The sequence below is a fragment of the Psammomys obesus genome, unplaced genomic scaffold (genome assembly GCF_907164565.1).
Source record: "Psammomys obesus unplaced genomic scaffold, mPsaObe1.curated_primary_1811, whole genome shotgun sequence".
In the NCBI taxonomy this organism is placed as follows: domain Eukaryota; kingdom Metazoa; phylum Chordata; class Mammalia; order Rodentia; family Muridae; genus Psammomys; species Psammomys obesus.
The window spans coordinates 4,956,208-4,976,917 of record NW_026592481.1 but is presented as its reverse complement, the minus strand read 5'-3'; the positions used below and the strand labels follow the sequence as shown (position 1 = coordinate 4,976,917).

Below are 20,710 nucleotides of genomic sequence, written 5' to 3'. Positions count from 1 at the left end.
CAAGCTATTCCTTGGACTCTGAAAGTGGTTCTGATAGACTTACTGGAACTGAGGATTTTATTTATAAATTGAATTATACTATTAAAAGTTTTGCCAGTGTTCACAACTATTCTTAGCATCTAGAGATTAAATACATTCGCAGTCTTGGGTACTTGAATTGCCTTTTACCTCATCTCAGAGATAGAATTTCTAAGTTTTAGAGAGTAACAGAAATGGATTTAGTGCAGTAGAAGGTGTCATTTTTCACATCATTTTAGCTGTAGATAATGGAAGACTTAATCCCCTGTGCCTGGACGCTAAGCAGTTCATGGACAAAGGAGTCTTACCAAGATTCGTTTGGGAGTCTTTATTAGTGCTGGAGCCTCTATAGTGTTAGTGTTGTTGCACTGAGCCTACCATCTAGATCTTAAGTATGTAGACTATGACTACTTGTCAGTGTTATGGTTCTGTTAAAGAGAAGCAAGAGGTGGGGATAGAGAGATGTTGTGGCCATCACAACTTTTGTGTATTTTTCAAGTTCCTGATAACTTTTCTTATGAAATTTCAGAGTCAGGAACAGTCTTGTGGTGGTGATTTATCAGTCTCTCTCTTAATCAGTCTCTCTCTCTCTCTCCCTCTCCTTCTCCTTCCTTTTCTTCCCCTCCTCTCTCTTCCCCCTCTCCCCAACCCACTTTGTGTGTGTGGTGTGTTCAGGTGTGTATGAATGCACATGTATGTGGAAACCAGACCCTAGGTGTTGTTCCTCAGGTGCTTTGGCTTGTTGTTACTATTATTTACTTCTTGGAGACAGAATATTTCACTGATTAGGCTAGTCTATCTGCAGCAAGCCCCAGGGAGTCACCTATCTCAGCACTGGGATTACAAACACCCAGCATAATGCCTGGCTTTTTACATAGCTTCTAAAGATTGAGTTCAGATCCTTATGCTTCTGTGGCAGATACTTTATGGACTGAGCTTTCTCCCCAGCTCTGCTGTTAATAGTTTTTAATATGAGATTTAATACTGTTGAATTCTAGTGGTAGTGTTAGATTCTAGCTTCAGTGGGAAATATCCTGGATGTTAACTATTCAGGTAATCCTCCTGATTTAAGTTAACAAGTTTAACTTTTGTGTAAGAGTGGAGATAATGACCTTTATTTCATTTGCATATTACATTTAACTATTTTACTGAAGGTCTTTAAGCTTAGGAGTTACAGGAGTGGAAGTTATGCTTGGTGTGGCGATTGTGGGGAGGTGCAAATGTGGGCAAACAGAGCATGTAAGTGGAGGTCAAAGGGCAACCTTAAGACAGGTCATCTTGTTTTTTTCACATCTGTGTGTGCCAGGTTAGCTGGCCCAAGAGCCTGTGGGGATTCTTTTGTTTCCACCTCTCATTTTGTTGTAGGAACACTGGGATTAGGGATGTGAATTACTCTGCCTGGCTTCATGTGAATTCTAGGGATTTAAACTTAGATGTTTCTTGATGCTTGTCTAGCAAGTACTTTACCCACTAAGCCATTTCCTGAGCCCTGATGTGGAAATTTTCTATAAATATTTTTTTTTTTTTTTTGCCTGTTAAGACATTGTTTGAGAGCCAGGTGCAGTGGTGCATACCTGTAATCACAGCACTCAGGGGCGCAGAGGCAGGCAGAGCTCTGTGAGTTCAAGACCAGCCTAGTCTTTAAAGCAAGTCCAGGACAGCCAAGGCTACACAGAGAAACGCAGTCTTGGAAACAAAAAAAGAAGACATTTTTTTTGAGGAACTAGAGAGAGGGCTCAGCAATTAGGAACATTGGCTGCTTTTCTGGAGAACCCAGGTTTGACATCCAGCACCCACATGATGCCTCACAGCATCTGTAACTCCAGTTCCGGGAGATCCAATGCCCTCTTCTGGCTCCAGAGGCACCAGGCACTCCATGGTATACAGACATACATCCAGGCAAAACACCCATACACATACCATTTAGAAAATTTAAAAATAACATTGTTTGAGCCATAACATTCATTGTTGATCTTTTTTTTTTGCTTTTTTTGTTTTTTTATTTATTTTTAATGTTTTATTAATAACTCTTTTTTATTTTATTTTTTTTATTCTCATTAGTTATATTTTGTTAATTCTGTATCCCAGCTGTATCCCTCATTCCCTCCCTAATCCCACCCTTCCTCCCTCATCTCCTCCCTGCCCCTTTCCAAGTCCACTGATAGGGGAGGACCTCCTCCCCTTTCATATGACTCCATTTTGTCAGGTATTTTCAGGACTGGTTGCAAAGTCCTCCTCTGTGACCTAACAGTACTGCTCTTCCCTTGGGAGGTGGGGAGGTCAAAGAGCCAGTCATTGAGTTCCTGTTAGAAATAGTTCTTGTTCCCCTTACTATGGGAAACCAATTGATTACTGAGCTATCACAGGTCACATCCGAGCAGAGGTTCTAGGTTTTATCCTCTCATGGTCTTTGGTTGAGTGTCCATCTCAGAAAAGACCCTGTGCCCAGATATGTTTGGTCCTTGTGGAACTCCTATCCTTTCCACATCAAACTCCCCTTCTTTTATATGATTGCCTGCACTCTGCCGAAGGTTTGGTTATGAGTCTTAGTATCTACTTTGGAACACTGCTAGGTAAAGTCTTTCAGATGTTTTCTGCGGTAGACTCCTGTCATACGCTCAATGCATATCCCATTTGTCTTTCTAAATGAGGATTGGTCATCATACCTTGTGTCCGCTTTCTTGATATGGTATTGGCATAGAAATAGAAAGGAGGATCAATGGAACCGAATAGAAGACCCAGAAATAAACCCATGTACCTATGAATACTCGATTTTTGACAAAGCAGCCAAAACCATTGAATGGAAAAAAGATAGCACCTTCAACAGATGGTGCTGGTCTAATTGGATGTCTACATGCAGAAAAATGAAAATAGATCCACATTTATCACCCTGCACAAAACTAAAGTCTAAGTGGATCAAAGACCTCAACATAAAACCAGATACGCTAAATCTGCTAGAAGAAAAAGTGGGGAACATCCTAGAACTCATTGGCACAGGAGACAACTTCCTGAACAGAACTCCAACAGCACAGGCTTTAAGAGCAACAATCAATAAATGGGACCTCATGAAACTCTTTTATTATTATTATTATTAATTACACTTTATTCATTTTGTATCCCCCCATAAGCCTCTCCCTCCTCCCTTCCCGATCCCACCCTTCCTCCCCTTTCTGCATGCATGCCCCTCCCCAAGTCCACTGATAGTGGAGGTCTTCCTCTCCTTCCTCTCCTTCCTCTCCTTCTTTCTGATCTTAGACAATCAGTTCTCATCAGAAGTGGCTGCATTGTCATCTTCTGTGGCCTGGTAAGGCTGCTCCCCCCTCAGGGGAAGGTGATCAAAGAGCAGGCCAATCAGATGTCAGAGGCAGTCCCTCTTCCCATTACTATGTAACCCACTTGGACACTGAACTGCCATGGGCTACATCTGTGCAGGGGTTCTAGGTTATCTCCATGAATAGTCCTTGGTTGGAGTATGAGTCTCTGGGAAGTTTCCTGTGTTCAAATTTTCTTGTTCTGTTGCTCTCTTTGTGGAGTTCCTGTCCTCTGCAGCTCTTGCTATTGAAAATCTATGAATTGGGTAACAATGAAAATTGTAGAATTCGGAAATAGCAATTCTTACCTAAGACAGAATACTGGTGGTATGAGGGTGGGTGTGGGACTGATGTTGGTTAAATACTGGACTTTGTGTATGCTATGAAGTTTTCTACAAATGATCTGTATTCATAGCCTAAGGATTGTAGATTTTGTTCTTGTTTGTTACAGGGTCTCACTGTGTAGCCCATACTGTCCTTCAGTTTAAAGTGGTCCTCTTGACTCCGCTTCCCAAGTCCTGGATTACAGACATGAGCCACCATACCTAGCTAAGAATTGTTTTATAATTTTTTTTTCTTCATGTCCTTGAGAGATCACAATTCTAAGTATAAGACGGTTTGAGATAAAGCTGTCAGACATTTGCACTCTTCCAAATATTTATTTACAGTAGATTCAGTTGTTTGAAGTTCTGACTAAATGGAGCTTAAATAGTAGATTTTCCATACAGTTGTTTTTAAAATAGGAGCTCTGAAGTTCTCAAATTAACTTTGGATGTGGTTCTAATTGAAGTTTTAAATAATCTTGCTATGCAAGCTACTTGATGGTTTTAAGCTGTCCTTTCAAATATAAAGTGAGGAAAGGATCTTGAATTAAATTCTAGTTGTGAGCATCTAAGTTAACTATGAGAGGGACAGTCAAAGGTACTGAAATCACAGAAGGCTGATGATGCTTGGGTAAGTTGACTCACAGATGAAGACCATGGAACTAAGGAAGACAATAGATACAAAGTCACCATAGTACAAAGCACCAAGCCTTCGGGTATCTAAACAAATATGATAGAAACAGAAGGGAAAAACAGTGTAGACAGGTGAGAGAAGGGGGAGAGAGGAGAAACAGCTACTGGCTGTTTCAACCACTAGAATGCAGGATTGGACTTGCAGCTTTGTGAGGACAGAAATGGGGCTTATTCACTCCAGGTATTGGGTAGACATACTAATGACATGGTGTCTTTAAAAAGCATTAAATCCTCCAAGGGGGTTTTCTAGTCAGGGGAACAGGGGCTGTCTCTGACATGAACAGGGCTGTCTCTGACATGAGATCAATGGCTGCCTGTTTGATCATCTCTCCCTGAGAGGTGGGGAGTTGCCTTACTAGGCCACAGAGTAAGACTATGCAGACAGTCTGATGAGACCTGATAGGCTATGGTCAGATGGAAGGGGAGGAGGACCTCCCCTATTAGTGGACTAGGGGAGGGACATAGGAGGAGAAGAGGAAGGGAGGGAGGGAGGGAGGGAGGGAGGGGGGATGGTATTGGGAGGGGCAAGGGAAGGGACTACAGCAGGGATACAAATTGAATAAATTGTAATAAATTTTAAAATAAATTAAAAATAAAAATAGGTGATCACTATAAAAATAAAATAAAATAAAATAAAAAAGCATTCCATCACATGCATAACACACACATAATCTATGGGTTTATTTTAGCCAAAAATCTAAACAGACTGAAAGTCAAAATGTGAACATCTTCAGTTTCCTGGGAACAAGTAAATTGAGGGTATACAGCCTTTAATCTGGTTAGACTGACATAGTAACTAGATTTTGACAAAACTAGAAAAGTAGCTTCCTTTTAATTTTATATACTTTAGTGTTCCTTTTTTTCCTTTCTCATGTCAACAACAATTATCCATCTGGAGAGTATGGATTCAAAGACAATAAAGAAAAAATCCTTTGACAAGCAACCATGGACAATAACAATAGTTAACATGAGTCTAGTCTTCAGTTTCTTTTGTGTTCTTCAGTTTCTTCTTTGTTTATATGGGAAAGAAAGTAACAGAGAAAGAACAGTTTTCCATACCGTAATCCTTTCTCCCTGGTGTCTATGTGTGCTTTCACCCTTATAGATTTGTAGTAGAAGTTAACTGTTTATTTACCTGTAGCTTGTGTCATGTGACCATGTAGTAAATCCTAATGCAAAAATCTTTGAGGCTGTGAGATGTTGATTATTTAAGAGTCAGTGTCCATGTGTAAATCCCAGACTAAGAGTTAGTTATTAGTGTGGTGAATCAGAAGTTCCTTTTGTCCATTTATTTTAAAAATTGTATTATAAAACAAAATATTTTCATTTTCTTAGCCTTCTCTGCATATTCAACTAATACGAAGTATGATCCACACCAAATTAAAGCAGAAATAGCAAGTCGTCGGGATAGGGTAAGTAAAACAAGGGCTTTCACAACTAGAAACACTGTATGCGGTTTTTTTTTTTTGTAACAATAATTATCATGATTCATTGTGTGACCATCAGTATGTCTGACAACAGGAAATTGGTAAGATGTTGATTTCCCAAATTATTATTGCATTTTGTGTTATTTTTCACTTGTTTTGCAATGACAGAAAAAAAATAATGTTTTAATTACATTGCTCATCAGACAAAAGTAGCCAGTATCCATTGCCTGTTTTATAAGATAGACTATCCAAGCATTTCAGAAGATGGCATGATATCAGGACCTAGTGTCATAGGGCTGTTTCTCTGTGCCATTAGTGTACCACTTTTGACTCTTGGTAGCTGTTGTTCTCCTTGGGTTACTAGTCCCAAAGTGCCAGCTCCTATAGCATTGCTTTATCAGAAGTATTCTGATCCTTCCTTGGTGACACTTATATTCTTCAAGTGACACCTCGGCTCATCCCTTTAAACCTTTGCCCAACTGGTTGTTCTCAGAAAGGGCCCATGCATTGTTTTGTGACAAAGCTCAGGAAACATCTTGGTAATGAAGCCTTCTCTTTTATTGGTGTGCAATTCCATAAACTAGGCTGTGTGTTTTAGTTTTCATGTTCTACCACAGCAAAGAAAACCACCTGGGGAGCTTTGTAAACTTACAAATTTGTAGGCCTATTTCTCACTGTACTTTGATGGCAAAGTAGAGTAGGTTTAGAATTTATGTAATGAACCCATATCAGGGGGTTGAGGTTCAGATAATCAGAGGCTGCAAGTATCCTTGGTGCCATCTATGAGGAGTAAGTACAAGGGAAATTGATAAAATATTCACATTGTTACCCTAAAAAAATAAGTACTTACAATTCCCTACTTGAATAGAACCTGTTACCAGATCCTGTGACGTGGTAGGGAGCCCCCATGGTAGAGAACCCCCATTTTAACCTTGGGGGGTTAAATTATTCTTTGGAGAACTTCATACATGTATATATTTACATAGGATGATGCCCATCACCCATTTCCTCTCTCCAGCTTCCTCCATCTCTCTCCCTATCCTCCCAACAGGCCCCCTTTCCAACCTTATGTCCTTTTTCTTTTTTTCTTTATTTTTTGGTTACCTAACTCCAATTAGTATTGCTCATATATGTGTAAATATGAGAGTATCTGCTGGAGCATAGGAAGCCTCAAAAATATTGTCACAAAGATGTTGTCACATCTCAAAAAGATTATTTTTTTTTCCTTTCTAATCAGCAATTAACTACTAAGAACTCCTCAGTGAGGGAGCCACTTCCCCATCTGGAATTTTGGCTGGTTTGATTTTGTGCAGGTCTTGTGGCAGGTAGCCCCAGTTACTGTGAGTTCATAAGTGCAATAACATGCTGTGTCCAGAAGACATCATTTCACAGCACTCCTCAGGATTGTTTTTTTTTTTTTTTTTTTTTTTTTTTTTTTAAGTCTAAGCAAGGCAGTTTTCCTAGCATAGTGGAGAGTGGATGATCCAAGCAGTTGAAAGCTAAGGAAGAACTTGAATGACTGGTATATAAACAACTAATCACTGCTTACATTTGAAAAAAAAATGTTTTTAGCTTTCCAGATTAAAACGAGAGCTGACCCAAATGAAGCAGGAGCTGCAATACAAAGAAAAGGGTGTGGAGACCTTACAAGAGTGAGTTACTTTCATGAGATTTTTTTTCTGACACATTTGTTCCCTAGACATGTCATGTCCAAAAGCCTTAAGACTTTCATGTTATGCTTTTCTTTATGTTCACTATTTTCTTATATCAAATATTTGAATCTTTTCCATGAAGAGACCTTATTTCTTTAAATGGAAATACTTGGGAAACAAAACCTTCTTTTTATATTTATATATACTTTTCTATAGTTATACTGCTGAAGACGTGAATGAGAATTTGCCTTTCAATTCAGGATTTTCTTAGTTTCTCTTAATTTTTTTTTAATTTCCAAAAATAATTGAAATGAAATTATAATCTAGTTCCTCAGTGTTAGTAGTCACTCATGAAGTTCTCAGTGGTCACATGTGGGTAGGACATATTTTCCCTACCAGAACAAATAGTGATATTTTGGTCTAGATGGCTCTTGATGTAGAACATCCTGCACACCAAGGAAGCTGTAGAACATCCTTGCCTTCTATCCACCAGCTGTCAATAGCATCCAACTCCCATTGTGGCGACTTGAAATGTGTTGAGACCAGTGGTTGTCAACATTCCTATTGCGGCAAGCCCTCACGTTGTAATGACCCCCAACCATAAAATTATTTTATATACAGTTACCTCATAACTCTAATTTTGCTACTGTTATGAATTGTAATGTAAATATCTTTGAAGGTAGATGTTTGCCAAAGGTGTTGTGACGCATAGCTTGAGAACTACTGGTACAAATGTTGTCAAATGCTGGCAATTTAGAATCTCAGGGCTAGTTTCTACACATTGGGCAGAATAGGCTATATAGATTCCTATCATCACAAAAAGTACTGCTGGATGGCACCATCGACAAGACTTCCTCCTTTTCTTGCCTTTGTAGTTAGAACTGTTATTCTTACAAAGAGTTTGAGGAGGAATTTCTTATAATTAGTAAATTGTATTAAATCAGAACATTAAGTGAACAAAAAGAGTCAGTATTTTAGAGATGGTAATGGTGGAGCCTGAAAGATCTGGTTTTCTTAAGAGTCATGTAGACTTACTGGTTGAGAGTCCTTTCAGAGACTGGCTCCACCAGCTAATCTTGGCCTGTGCTTTAAACTTTTGCATGCCTGTGTTTTTCCTCTTTACATGATTGTCTTAGCCATTCTGCCTGCTACAACAAAATAAGGTCAGCTGGGTGGCTTGAAGAACAGTCTTTTATTTCCGTAATTCTGCATGAAATCTAGAAAGCTGAGTTTATTCCTAGAAACGGCCCAGTTCCTGACTTGTAGATAATCACCTTTACACTGTATCCTTACATGGCTGAGAGAGAAACATGGGCATGGTCCCTGCAGGTGGGTTTTGATAAGCCAATCAGCATAATGCCATAGGAGCTCTTTTAAAGTCATTTTCCCTTTGTTCTTTATTAGCACTGAGTGGTCTGTTTGTGTGGTCTGCCTGTGTTTTGCTTCTGCAATCTGAGATTCTTTTAATTAGCACCAGTCAGTTAGCACAGCTGTTTTTGTTCTGCTTTTTAAGAGTTTCTCTTAAGCAAATCAAGCTTCTTCTCCAGTTCTGTTCTTTTGGAAGTTGCATTGTCACTGTGTGCTCCCTGGCTACTGGCTTTGTTGCTCATTTGGTCCACGTGATACAGTGTTCCCTGGTGTACTGATGCTGGCTCTTTATCCCCTACCACCCCCATCATCCAGAGAGCCTCCAGGTCATCCCAACCCTTTCTAGGATGCTTCCATTTGTGTTGTGGCTACTCTGCTAAAAGATGAATAAAGAATAAAGTTAAACTAATAATTGGGTCTGATAGATTATCGAAAGTTGCCTGGGCTATGTAGTTGAATAGGAGTTTGATTACCTGCTTTCAATACCCTTTGCTACTGGTAGCTTTTCTTTATGGTACTTGCTAATCTGGTGAGCTCTGTTTATGCTGGAAGTAGCAGTCATTTCATTTTTTACTTGAAAATGTACTGAGGAAGATGACTAGTGTTCAGAAAGAATCTGAGAGTGTAGATCAGCCCTAAGGATCACAAGGGAGCCAAACTCTGTGCTTTTTTCTGGAGGCTATGGCTTTTACTGGGGATTGCTGTGCTTACTGCCCAATTTCTCCTGGCTCATTGTGGATAGCCAATTTCCCACTTTGAATACAAAGTTTGTAATGTCCGGTTAACACTGAACATAATCTAAAACATAAAATATGGTGGGAACTGGGAAATGGACTTCCCCTTGGCCTTGTTGGGAAGTGGTCTACCTGGTGTAGTTGTAAGTGGCTCGAGGATAGGAGATGGCCTTTATTTCTCCTGCTATGTAGTATGAATGAGCACAAGGAGAGGCTTAATTTCATGCCTGACGGTGATATGAAATATTAATTGGGATCCTAGAAGAGAGAATTATGGTGATTTTAGTTCGTTTCTGCTTGCCTTAGCAAGAGTCCATACTTGGGAGAAGTCACTGAAAACTTGCCTCTTGCCAGAGGGAGGGTCCCCATGCCTGCTAGAACTCATGAAGGTACCCACCGTTCCCTGGGATGTCAAGAAGTATCTGGGGAGATTCTGGACCTAGCTTTGGTCCTAAGAGGCTTACTTTCTTTCTGGGCCTTACTAGTGGGCCAGGCTTTGAACACCTTCTAGGAAAGAGCTTCCCAGAGAGAGCTCTACTTAAATAGCCTGCTACTGCTCTGTTGGAAGCCACATTGTCACTGTGTGTTTACTGTATTCTGTGACATGGCCACTCAGGAAAAAAGAGAAAGAATAGACACTTATATCACTCTTGAAATTCTTTGGAAGTAAAAAACAAGCTTGTACCTTGTCCTGAGTTCCACAGGCTATGAGATTTTTACAACCTAATTAATTTTCTGTTGTTGAAGATTGGTCATTTATGTTTGAATCAAATTGTGCACATTTGTATTGTTCTTTGAGAAATTTTAGGTAAAATATTATCTTCTTACTGTTATAGTAAGTCCTGACTCTAAGTCCAGACAGCATATTATTATATTATTATAACATAATAATATATTATACATAAAAATGAAACTTACACATTTGTTTGTTTGTTCAAATTACCACCACAATTTAAGGTGATAGTCTTAGGTTTTCCTCCAAAAATTGTCTGCAATTCTTGCTTCCCAGAAACTGCAAAGCAACTCAATAGGAGTTTGGCCACTTAAAACATTTTAAACTTAACTTGTTTACCTTGGTGAATTTCCTGGCTAGGAAGGAATCCATCATTATGCTTGAGTCCAAGGGAGGAAAAAAGAAACTTTTGTATTTAAAAGTATAATCTATATATGCTGCATATATTTGTGGAGGGGAGCTGGCATGGGATATAATCACTGGGTTAATGATAAAGTTACACACACACACACAGAGAGAGAGAGAGAGAGAAATGCATGCTTTCAGTGTTAGAAGACAAATAAAAGTAGAGAGAATGAAAGCCTCTTATTAATCTTGGCAAATATGTAGTCCTGTCTAATTCCCTAAGTTCTTATTGAAACAGATCTCCAAATATCATGTAATTGATCAATCTTTTTCCTAAAGCTGTACACTTTTTTGTAATGTAATTTGAGTGATAATATCTCACTAGGCACCCATCAGCAGTGAGCTTTCATATTTCCTCATTTTGTTTGTCTCCAATGAGGCCCTCACAATCCATTTGTTTGTTGCATCTGTTACATCTGTGCCTCTTCTTTTGCTTTCTGCTAACTGATTCGCTCAGGAAAAGAATTTGTGTGTCCTATATAGTTTCCCGAATTTTAGATTTCAGTTGTTGATTTGTCTAGATTTTCAGCGCGTTCTGAGTTTGGTAGCTTTCTACAGCCATGCATAATAATTATCAAAAGCTTTCTGCCTCCTTTTGTATGTGTATATCTTTCAGGATAAGTGCCTAAAGTTGGTTTGGGTGGTCATAGGATGAATGTATTTGTAATATATTGTATATTGCCAAATTTTCTTACAGCAGCTGCATCATGTTGTCTCCCTACCAGTTGACATGAACATTTATGTTCTCCATGGCTTTGCCAATAGAATGTCTTGAAAGCTATGACATTTTTGCCTATGTAGTTGGTGAATGAGAGCATTTAAGGGAATTATTCACTTGTATTTCTCTCAGGGCTCTCTGTAAAAGTCTTCAGAAAGTGCAAAGACTTGATTTCATTTGTCCTGAAAGAAAGCCTTAAGTGAGCTTCTTCAGTGAAAGATTAGACTCCCTTGCTATAAGATTTTGAAACTTAACTTGAAAATCATCTCAATGTGACTCATTGCTAGTGTCCAGAGACACATAGAAGGATACAGAAATCGAAGACTGTTTCTGGAATGAACAAAACACAAGAATAGGCTGCACATGTTCGCAGGTATGGGCAGAGTCCTCTTGGTACTACCCTGTTTGGAGATCTAAAGTGAACTTTGTACTAGATTCTGAGCTGTCTTGGCTGAGAAGCCCACTTAACACAGCTTTCTCCCATTGAAGCCTTTATCTGCCTAACAATGAAATGTCCTTGACACTGATGTGATATTCAGAATGCTGCCCTGATCCCCTTGTTACCACATCTGTTGTTTATGGTGTGATATTTCCACACCTGGCATACAATCCCTCTCATGGATTCTACTCTGACAATACTGAGTTGAGACACTATTGTGATTCATGATTCTTGTGAGTAATCACAGAGATTCTTTTTAAATGTCTCCTCAGCTTATGACTCTCAGGTGGCCTTCTCTCTCCCCTAGACTATAAGTTAGACACAATGAATTAGCTTCCTGGACCAACCTCGGTACCCCTTAGATTCATCCTCATTCATTCATGTCAGCCCCATAACCACAATGCTGGCTCTCAGCATGCCTGGGATACTTGCTTTTACTACTGGCACTTACTACCTAAATTCATCTTTCTTTTCTGTGGGTCTCTGGGACAAGTGACATTTTGCTGAAATCCTTGATGAGCCATCCTCTTGAAAGAGACAAACTCTTCATTACATACTTACCCCAAATTGGATTCATTTTGTTTAAAACAATGGATAGTGTGTTATTTAATGACCTAATAAATGGACCCTGGTCTGGGTGCTATGGGAGTGACTAAGGTTACTGTCTCTACTACCTGTCATATAATTCACTTCATCCTTGAATGCTGGGACCCTCTGAGAAAGGGAAAATCATCCTTAGTCAAAATGTTTTCCTGGGCTGCCATGATATTAGGGATATCTGTAAATTGGCCTCATTACCTTCTTATTATCCTCTCATTCATTTCATTCTTCTCTACATTTTGAATTCTATTTTATTTGAGGCATGAGTTTAAGTCCTGTTACTTACGTCTGTCTGCTATTCATATTACCAAAGGAGTGTCCACTAAGTGGTCTAACAACCCATTTCTACTACATCCATTCTTACCATTCTATGACCCATTCAGCCTTACAGTTGATTAAGGATCCTCTCAGTTGAGGTAGAATGGATATAGTTACACCTTTCTGTCTTCTAAAATAAGAGTGACTACACTCTCCAGACTACTTGACGTCACAGTGAAGCATTACTAGATAAGAGAGTTAGCACTTTCTCTCTGAGGATTTAGCAGTCCAGAAAAGAATGGAAATCTGAACAGGGAGTATGGTTCCATTAAGAATATCCCAGTAACATGAACATGAGGTACAGCCTGTGTAACCCCCTTCTAGCAGTACTCAGATAGCAGTAAGACACACAGAAATGGGTTGGAAACAAAAGGAGCATGTTTCCAGTGATGGGACAGACCTAGCATCCACACAGGACCTGTTGTTGGTAGCAAGCTGCCTGATATTCATTCAAGATCCTTTCTAGAACTGCTAATGTAAAATGTAGTGGTTGTAACAAAAATATTTATTCTTTGGTGTTTTAATCTGTGGTATTAACATAGTGTACCTATAGAGAACTGGTATATATATATATATATATATATATATATATATATACATTTTTTTTTTCTCCAAGACGGGGGTTTACGGTGTTAGTCTTTATCCTTCTTCTGCTAGTGAATGCTACCAGTATCTTCAATTGATCACCATTACTGGAAACCTTAGGGCAGTATGACATGAGATTGATTATAAACATCTCTGGAATATCTCTTGCCTGCATGGGGTTTCTTATCTAACTGGTGTCTGTTCCGCCTTTTTTTCCCCTTAGTTTACTTCTTTTTTTTTCTTTAATTAGATTTTTATTTTTGTATTAATTAAAGTTTATACACTTTGTATCCTAGCTGCAGCCCCCTCACTCACTCCCAATCCCACCCTCTCTCCCTCATCTCCTTCCATTCCTTTCTCCAAGTCCACTGATAAGGGAGGTCCTCCTCCCCTTCCATCTGACCCTAACCTATCAGGTCTCATCAGGACTGGCTGCTTTGTCTTCCTCTGTGCCCAGGCAAGGCTGCTCCCTCCTCGGTGTGGGGGGGGGGAGGGTGTCAAAGAGCTTACCACTGAGTTCATGTCAGAGACAGTCCCTTTTTCCCTTACTAGGGAACTCCCTTGGATACAGAGCTGCCGTGGGCTACATCTGAGCATGGGTTCTAGGTTATATCCATGGTTGGAGTATCAGTCTCAGAAAAGACTCCTGTGCCTAGATATTTTGGTTCTGTTGCTCACCTTGTGGAGCTCCTGACCTCTCCAGGTCCCACTATCTCCCCCCTTCTTTCATAGGATTCCCTGCACTCTGCCCAAAGTTTGGTTAAGACTCTCAACATCTGCTTTGATAAATATATATATATATTTATTTATTTATTTATATTTATTTATATATTTATATATATTATATATACATATATATATGAAGAGGGTTTGGGGGCAACATTTGACTGGGCATATGAGTAGTTTTCTGGTTTGACACAGTGGGCAATTGGAGCCATTGGCTTTGAGTATGTTGTTAGCCTAGTGATAAAGAGGAGGAGTACTGATAGGAAGAGCCTTGCCTGTCTTTCTCATTGCACTTTCTACAAGCTCTGTAGTCTTCAGCAAGTTACTCAACCATCCTGAAGCAAACAGTGCTTAGCACTCTTAATAATAAAACTAAAAAAATTAAGTAGTTCTTTGGCAGATATTATGACTTTCTATATGAAGTGAATATACTGTTATTTTGTAAAAGACAAAATAATTGAGTAGTCATGTGAATTTGGCTGGAGTTTTTATATGCATTTATTTTTGGAAAGCAGATATCACTCTGTATCTCAGGATGGCCTGAAACTCACTATCTATTCCAGCCTTGAACTTAAGGTGTTTCCAGGCTCCCTGTCTATCACACCATTTAGTTTAACAATATCCCCTCTGTAAAACTTCAGTCCACAACATTGATTTTTGTTGTGAAGCTATTATCAGTAATAAAATATAGGGTAGAAACTTTTGTCAATATCACACTCAACATATGGGTCAGGGTACTTGTAGTGAGTGAAAAAGTCAGCCATTTTGGCAGAAGGGGAACTACTTTTGAGGACAAAAGAATTTAGAAAATGTACAAGGGGTTTTTATACCTGCTGTTACCATTTTTACAATTGGCGCTTTTTTTTTTAAAAAAAAAAAATACCTAGCTGATACTATGCTGGGGAAATACACATGCACATGTGCATGCACAAACACAAACATTTTGTTTAAGACACGGTTTTTCTGTGTATCCAAAGCTGGCCTTAAACTTGTGATCCTAAGGCATCACCTGCTTGGCAACTGCCATATATACCACATTTGACAGAACTTTTCATATTTTACTCCTAAATTTCATGACAAACATCAAGGTGCTATAGCGTTAAAGCTAAACATCTCAATCAGTTGGATGAGGTGTTGTGAAGGAGCCAAAGTAGGGATCTTTTGAGGACAAAGAAGTACAATACCTACTGCCAAAACATCAGTTCATGCTCATGTAATTTAACTTTTTTTTCACTTATTTATTTATTACAATTTATTCAATTAACTGGAGCATTATAGTTTAAAAATACATCAAATCAAATTAAAATAATGTATAACTAAATAATTTTGCTTTGTAGAAATGTATATTTGAGAAACTTATAGGGTAAAATTGACCCATTATGGAAATGGCTGTGGAGTCAGGTTGTGATTGGATTTAAGAGTGTAATCATGCAATATGTGGGGTCCAATGCTGTATGTTTTGTAAGGGAAAGGACTTAGGCTCTGTCTTCATAAATGTTCACAGTAGTTGATCGCTATCATAGAAATGCTCACTGGTTCTATTGCACTGTTTCATCCAGGACTCAGTTTCTTGCTTCTGTATTTACTCTTCTATTTCAAGGATGCCAATAGGTCAGGTCAGCTTTGGAGCTATGCTTTGCTTTGCATTATGACATCTATGACAAAAAATTTATTAATAATAATTAAATAGTAAAACTGGCAACTTAATATCTTTTCTTCAATGAGTAAGTAGTTTTATTATCCTGATAATAATCATTATTACAAACAGCACATTCTAAAACTTCTTCCAGATAAGTCCTTTCCTTACATATTCTCTTTAAATCTTATACCTGGCCTGGGGGAGCAGTATTGTTAGTATTCCCATTTGAGATACAAGGAAGTGCATCAAAAGATATGGATGATTTGCTTAGGGTCCCACATAGAATTCCAGTGACAGAGCTGGAATTCTGTGTCTCCTCACAGGATGCCACATTTGTGTAGTGGAAAACCAGGCAGTTTGAGCTCACTACCAGTGATCCAGACATTCAGGGTAACCTGTGGGAAAACTATTAGGCTCAGAACCTGTGTGATGGTGGGCTTGGAACCTGAAGAGTAAGGTAGCTGCTTTCCAGGGAAGGAATTCTTTCCACGTCTGGATCAGTTTCTCCATTTCCTTAGCCTTGAGGGCTTCCTAGGCTAGCGATATAGGCAAAGGGAGACGTGACAGAGGACATGCTCCCAAGACTGCATGTCATTGAAAGGTGGAGCCAAGTCTGTTTCATGTTCTGTATTGACTACTCCAAGCCAGGCCTTTATGTGCATAGGTTAACTGAGTGGATGAATAGACAGAAGTGGGGAGAGAGGGTGGTGAGAAGAAGGAAGGGAAGGAAGTTTTGTTGGATAGGTGTTTGGACTGAATAAAAGTATTAAGATAGAAAAGAGTGATAAAGTAATAACTAGAATAAAATAAATGGAGAGGGCATAAGTTTCCAGGTTTTGAGTGATGATGATATGTGCAATGGTAGAGTGCCTGCCTAACAATTCCCAGTATCACAAGAGGTTCCAATCTCTGTTCAAGTATTTTATTGAAACATATTACTTCCTGTTATTTCCTACACAAATCTCACCCATAAGTTTATTTAATGAACGTATTTGACCACCGATTTGATAACACTTAGAAAAATGAAAAAACGTTGGTTTTCCTCCCAGAGAGGGGCTATCCAATCTCATCTATTACTCAAGTCTGCTGCTTAGTGGAGGATAAGGTCTTCCTGCCTTACACAGGATCCTTCTGGAGCAAAGACAAATGTCCATTACTCAGTTTTCAGCTCTTTGTATTTTCCATAAAGAAGGAAGGTTTCATGGAGTCTTTACTATTCTGTGCCCAAACTCTGCTTTTGTTTCCCACCTTTTTGTGATACTTCTGAATATTTATTGTTTTTTAAAAAGGATGTTATGATCTCATGTGGAATGACTTTAATTAAACAGAATTGACCGGAAGATGTCAACTTCTCACACCAACTACAAACTGGATGAGGCCCAGGCTATAATGAGTGAACTCCGCACTATTAAAAAAGCCATTTCTACAGGCGAGAAGGAGCGACGGGACCTGATGCAGGTAAAGCCAAGGCTGACTCCTGAAAAAATTCAGCCTGACCACCCATCTGTAATTTATTTATTACATGTTATATATTTACTATATATGTAATTATGAGTAATATATATATATATATGTGTCTATTTTGTGTACATGCACAGCATGTTTAAGTAAGTGTATTAATTTTTGCCTGACCTCTTTCATCTTATTTAAACTCAAGATGTCTGGCTCCTTCCCTGAAGCCTTTGTTTCAGTTCTGAGCAAACTGCTTGAGTTCTGTTGCCACTTGTGCTTTCTGGTTCTGGTGTTTTCAGCAATGCCAAAAATGAATAGGTCCCAAAGCCTAAATAAAGAGTAAACAATTTTATGTCTCAAACACAAATGAGCTTCATGTGCCAGAGTGAGTACTTCTCAGTAATTTTGGGCATACTAGCAGCTAGCGGAGATTACTTCTGATCAGGTAGCATAATGGATGAAAATCAGGTTATAAAAGATTACTCTGGGAGATGTTTTCATGTTTGGATTACGTATAAAAAATTGAGGTGGCATGCATCTTTGTCAGGCCCAGTTACTAACTGGGCATTTGGGATAGGAATGCTTTTTTACTTAAGAAACACACAGGGGGCTGGAGAGATGGCTCAGAGGTTAAGAGCACTGGCTGTTCTTCCAAAGGTTCTGAGTTCAATTCCCAGCAACCACGTGGTGGCTCACGACCATCTGTAATGATATCTGGTGCCCTCTTCTGATGTGTAGGCATACATTCAGGCAGAATAGTGTATAAATAATAAATAAATAAATCTTAAAAAAAGTAGCACACAGGCTTAAAAAAGCAGTAACAATGGCACCATGACTATGTTACCAGAAGGATTCAGTTTCTCTTTTACTTAAATGACTAACAGTTTTATTTAAATTATGTGCACTGAAAAGGATGTTTTTGTAAAATTTTAATGCTAATGGGGAGTAGGGTGAGAGACCTCTCTGTTCATAGGTTGTAGACCACTTTGAACCAGAAAGAAACAGTTGCTTCTAAAGGAAGAAAAGTATGTCATCTCCACTCACAGAGCTTGTTTTACTCTTTCTTTTCCAGAGCCTGGCCAAGCTTACTGACAGCTTCAAGAATAGCTGCTCCATTATGGACACGCTACAAGATTTTCCTCACAGCATAGGCACACTTGGTGACTCTGCTGTCCCTCAACAGTTTTGTGATGCGGGCTCTCAGACTGACACTATAGGGGAGGTATGCTCACCCAGAGCAGAGATGAACATCCTCAGAGAGGAGTTCACTGGCTTTGGTGGTGGTGGTGGTGGCACACATTTGACTTAGCTTTTAATTTCTACTTAAGAGATTTTTTTTTTTTTGCATTTGCGTCGGTTAATTTGAAAGGAAAATTACATTTCTCACATTTAGCTATAATGGTACAGTGGTTTAGAATGAATATTTTCTCATGATTAGAAGCCTTTAAAAATCGCAGCCACTTTGAGGGCATTAAACTTAAATTTTTTCTTGAAATATCCATGACATTTTAGAGTGTGGCTTAGCAAATGATTTCTGCAAAGGATCAGATCGTAAATATTTCGGCTTTGAAAGTTAGGTGTCACTTCCTTGACTAGTCTTATCATTCATTATATTCATTATAGTGCAAAAGGTGTCTTTGGTTGATACATAAGAAAATGGGCTTATTGGGTGCCAATAAAACTTTACTTTCAAAAATAAGCAAACAAACAAACAAAAAAAGGCAGTGGACTGAACCTGGTTCCAAAACCAGATTGCTGATCTCTGGTTTAGGCTGTGATTTCTAAAGCCTTATTGCTCCATCGCTTGGATTATACCTTTTTTTTTTTTTTTCCATTTCTTGATCTTCTAAAACAATGTCAAAAAAATTGTTTGCTTGTATTTTTGAGACATGGAACAGTTTTAGCATACTCTCCTTTTGATAATCAGTAAACCATTGACTTAGATACACATATACACACACAAAGCAAATTGGGAAAATAATCACTTGAAACTGGGGAGTTAAAAATCAAAAGCATACTGTTTTAATATCTTTGGATAAAGTTTGAAATTAGTTTGCTATCAAATGGAGAACAGTTTGAAGGACTTCTTTTCCTTAAGTGTTATTAAATAAAGATAAAATATTAGTGGAAAGCATCATACCACTCCCATTAAATAAAGGAAAACTTAAGAGAGAAAAAAAAAAGTTGTGGGAAGGTGTGGGTTTTAGTTATTGGTAGTTTGCAAGTTTGAAAAATAGTGCCTTTCTGTGGGAAGTATAGTATAAATTATAAATTAATATGTCTTAGATGTCCTGGAAATAACTCGTTTTCAATTTTTATTTTCATGATTGCTGAAAATATATTTAGACATGTTTTAACAGACATCTTTTATTTAAAGAACATGGTTACCACCTGTAATACACAGAAGAATCTATGAGGAAAAACACTTAACAATTTTGGAGTGAAGGAAGGAAACAAGCACAAGACTTGTTGAGTTCTAGAAATGACTTTTTTCTTCTTATCCTAGAGTTGATTTAGAATTTATAGTTCTTAATTAATTTGAGTGAAAAAGATAAGATCAAAGCTCTTCAGTGATTTCAGTAAGACATTCTAAAACTGTCAGGCTGGGAGTAGTGGCTGCTTCTGCCATTCCAGCTGTAAATTGTCATGGTTTATAAGCCCCAAAGTTTACTGGGGTCTGCCCTAGCTTGGCAGCTTTACAACTGTTATCTTAGTTTAACCTTTTTTTTCTAGTTCTGTTTTGTGTGGATTTTGTTACCTTCAATATAATTGGCATGAAAGTATTTAAGCCTACTACTGATAGTATTCCAAGCATTTAAAGTGTAATTCAAAGGTGATACTCCCCAGTCCAGACCTTGCCTTTTTTTCCTTTTATCTTTTGTTTTTTTTTTTATGTCCTAAGCCTTGGAAAGGTATCCTTTAGCTTCTTCTTTATGAAACTAGTCTGTTTAATTTAGACCTAGGGATTAGAGTAGAACATCTGATTTTGTCACTGTGGCAATGTGGTATTGGTTCTCAAGCCCTAAGGAATACCAGAATCCACATATGATTATGTCCCATGTGTCAGTCAGATGGCATGCTATTTGTACAGACATATGATTCCTCCAGTTCACTTCAGCTGATCTCTAGATGATTTTTAATACCTGATGTGGTACAGGTTGTTATTACACTCTTATAGTTTAGGGAATAATGATAGGAAAAGTATGTCCGTGCATGTACAGTACAGATGCAACCATTGTGAACTTAACTACATTTTAAAACCATGGTTGGTTGAATCTATAACATGGAACTCAGAAATATGGAGAGTTGGCCATGTTTTGTATTAACTGCTGAATTGGAGAAGTAGGGGTGGATGTTTTGCCTTTTTGTCAGCTAAGAGTAAGTAATTGCCTAGTTAATTGAAATATAGTTCATTTTTGTTACTTGCAATGATATATATTATTTTGTTTTGAGAACAAAAATAATACTAGTTTTAGGACCACATATATATTATATTTATATATATAATATATATGTAGATATTTATACTTCCCTTGTTTTAAAATTAAAAAAAAATATAGCACTTTTAG

The 20,710-nt window shown here is 38.2% G+C and overlaps 1 protein-coding gene across 2 annotated transcripts in view; it reads left to right on the top strand.

The window, feature by feature from the left end:
- Wwc3 (WWC family member 3) overlaps positions 1–20,710 on the top strand; it is a 107,871-nt gene that overhangs the window by 53,112 nt on the left and 34,049 nt on the right. For both annotated transcript variants that reach the window (XM_055613365.1, XM_055613364.1), the window contains exons 4-7: positions 5,681–5,757; positions 7,345–7,424; positions 17,018–17,147; positions 18,214–18,363. In XM_055613365.1, coding sequence (XP_055469340.1) covers positions 5,681–5,757; positions 7,345–7,424; positions 17,018–17,147; positions 18,214–18,363 — 437 coding nt within the window. The remainder of the gene's footprint in view (positions 1–5,680; positions 5,758–7,344; positions 7,425–17,017; positions 17,148–18,213; positions 18,364–20,710) is intronic.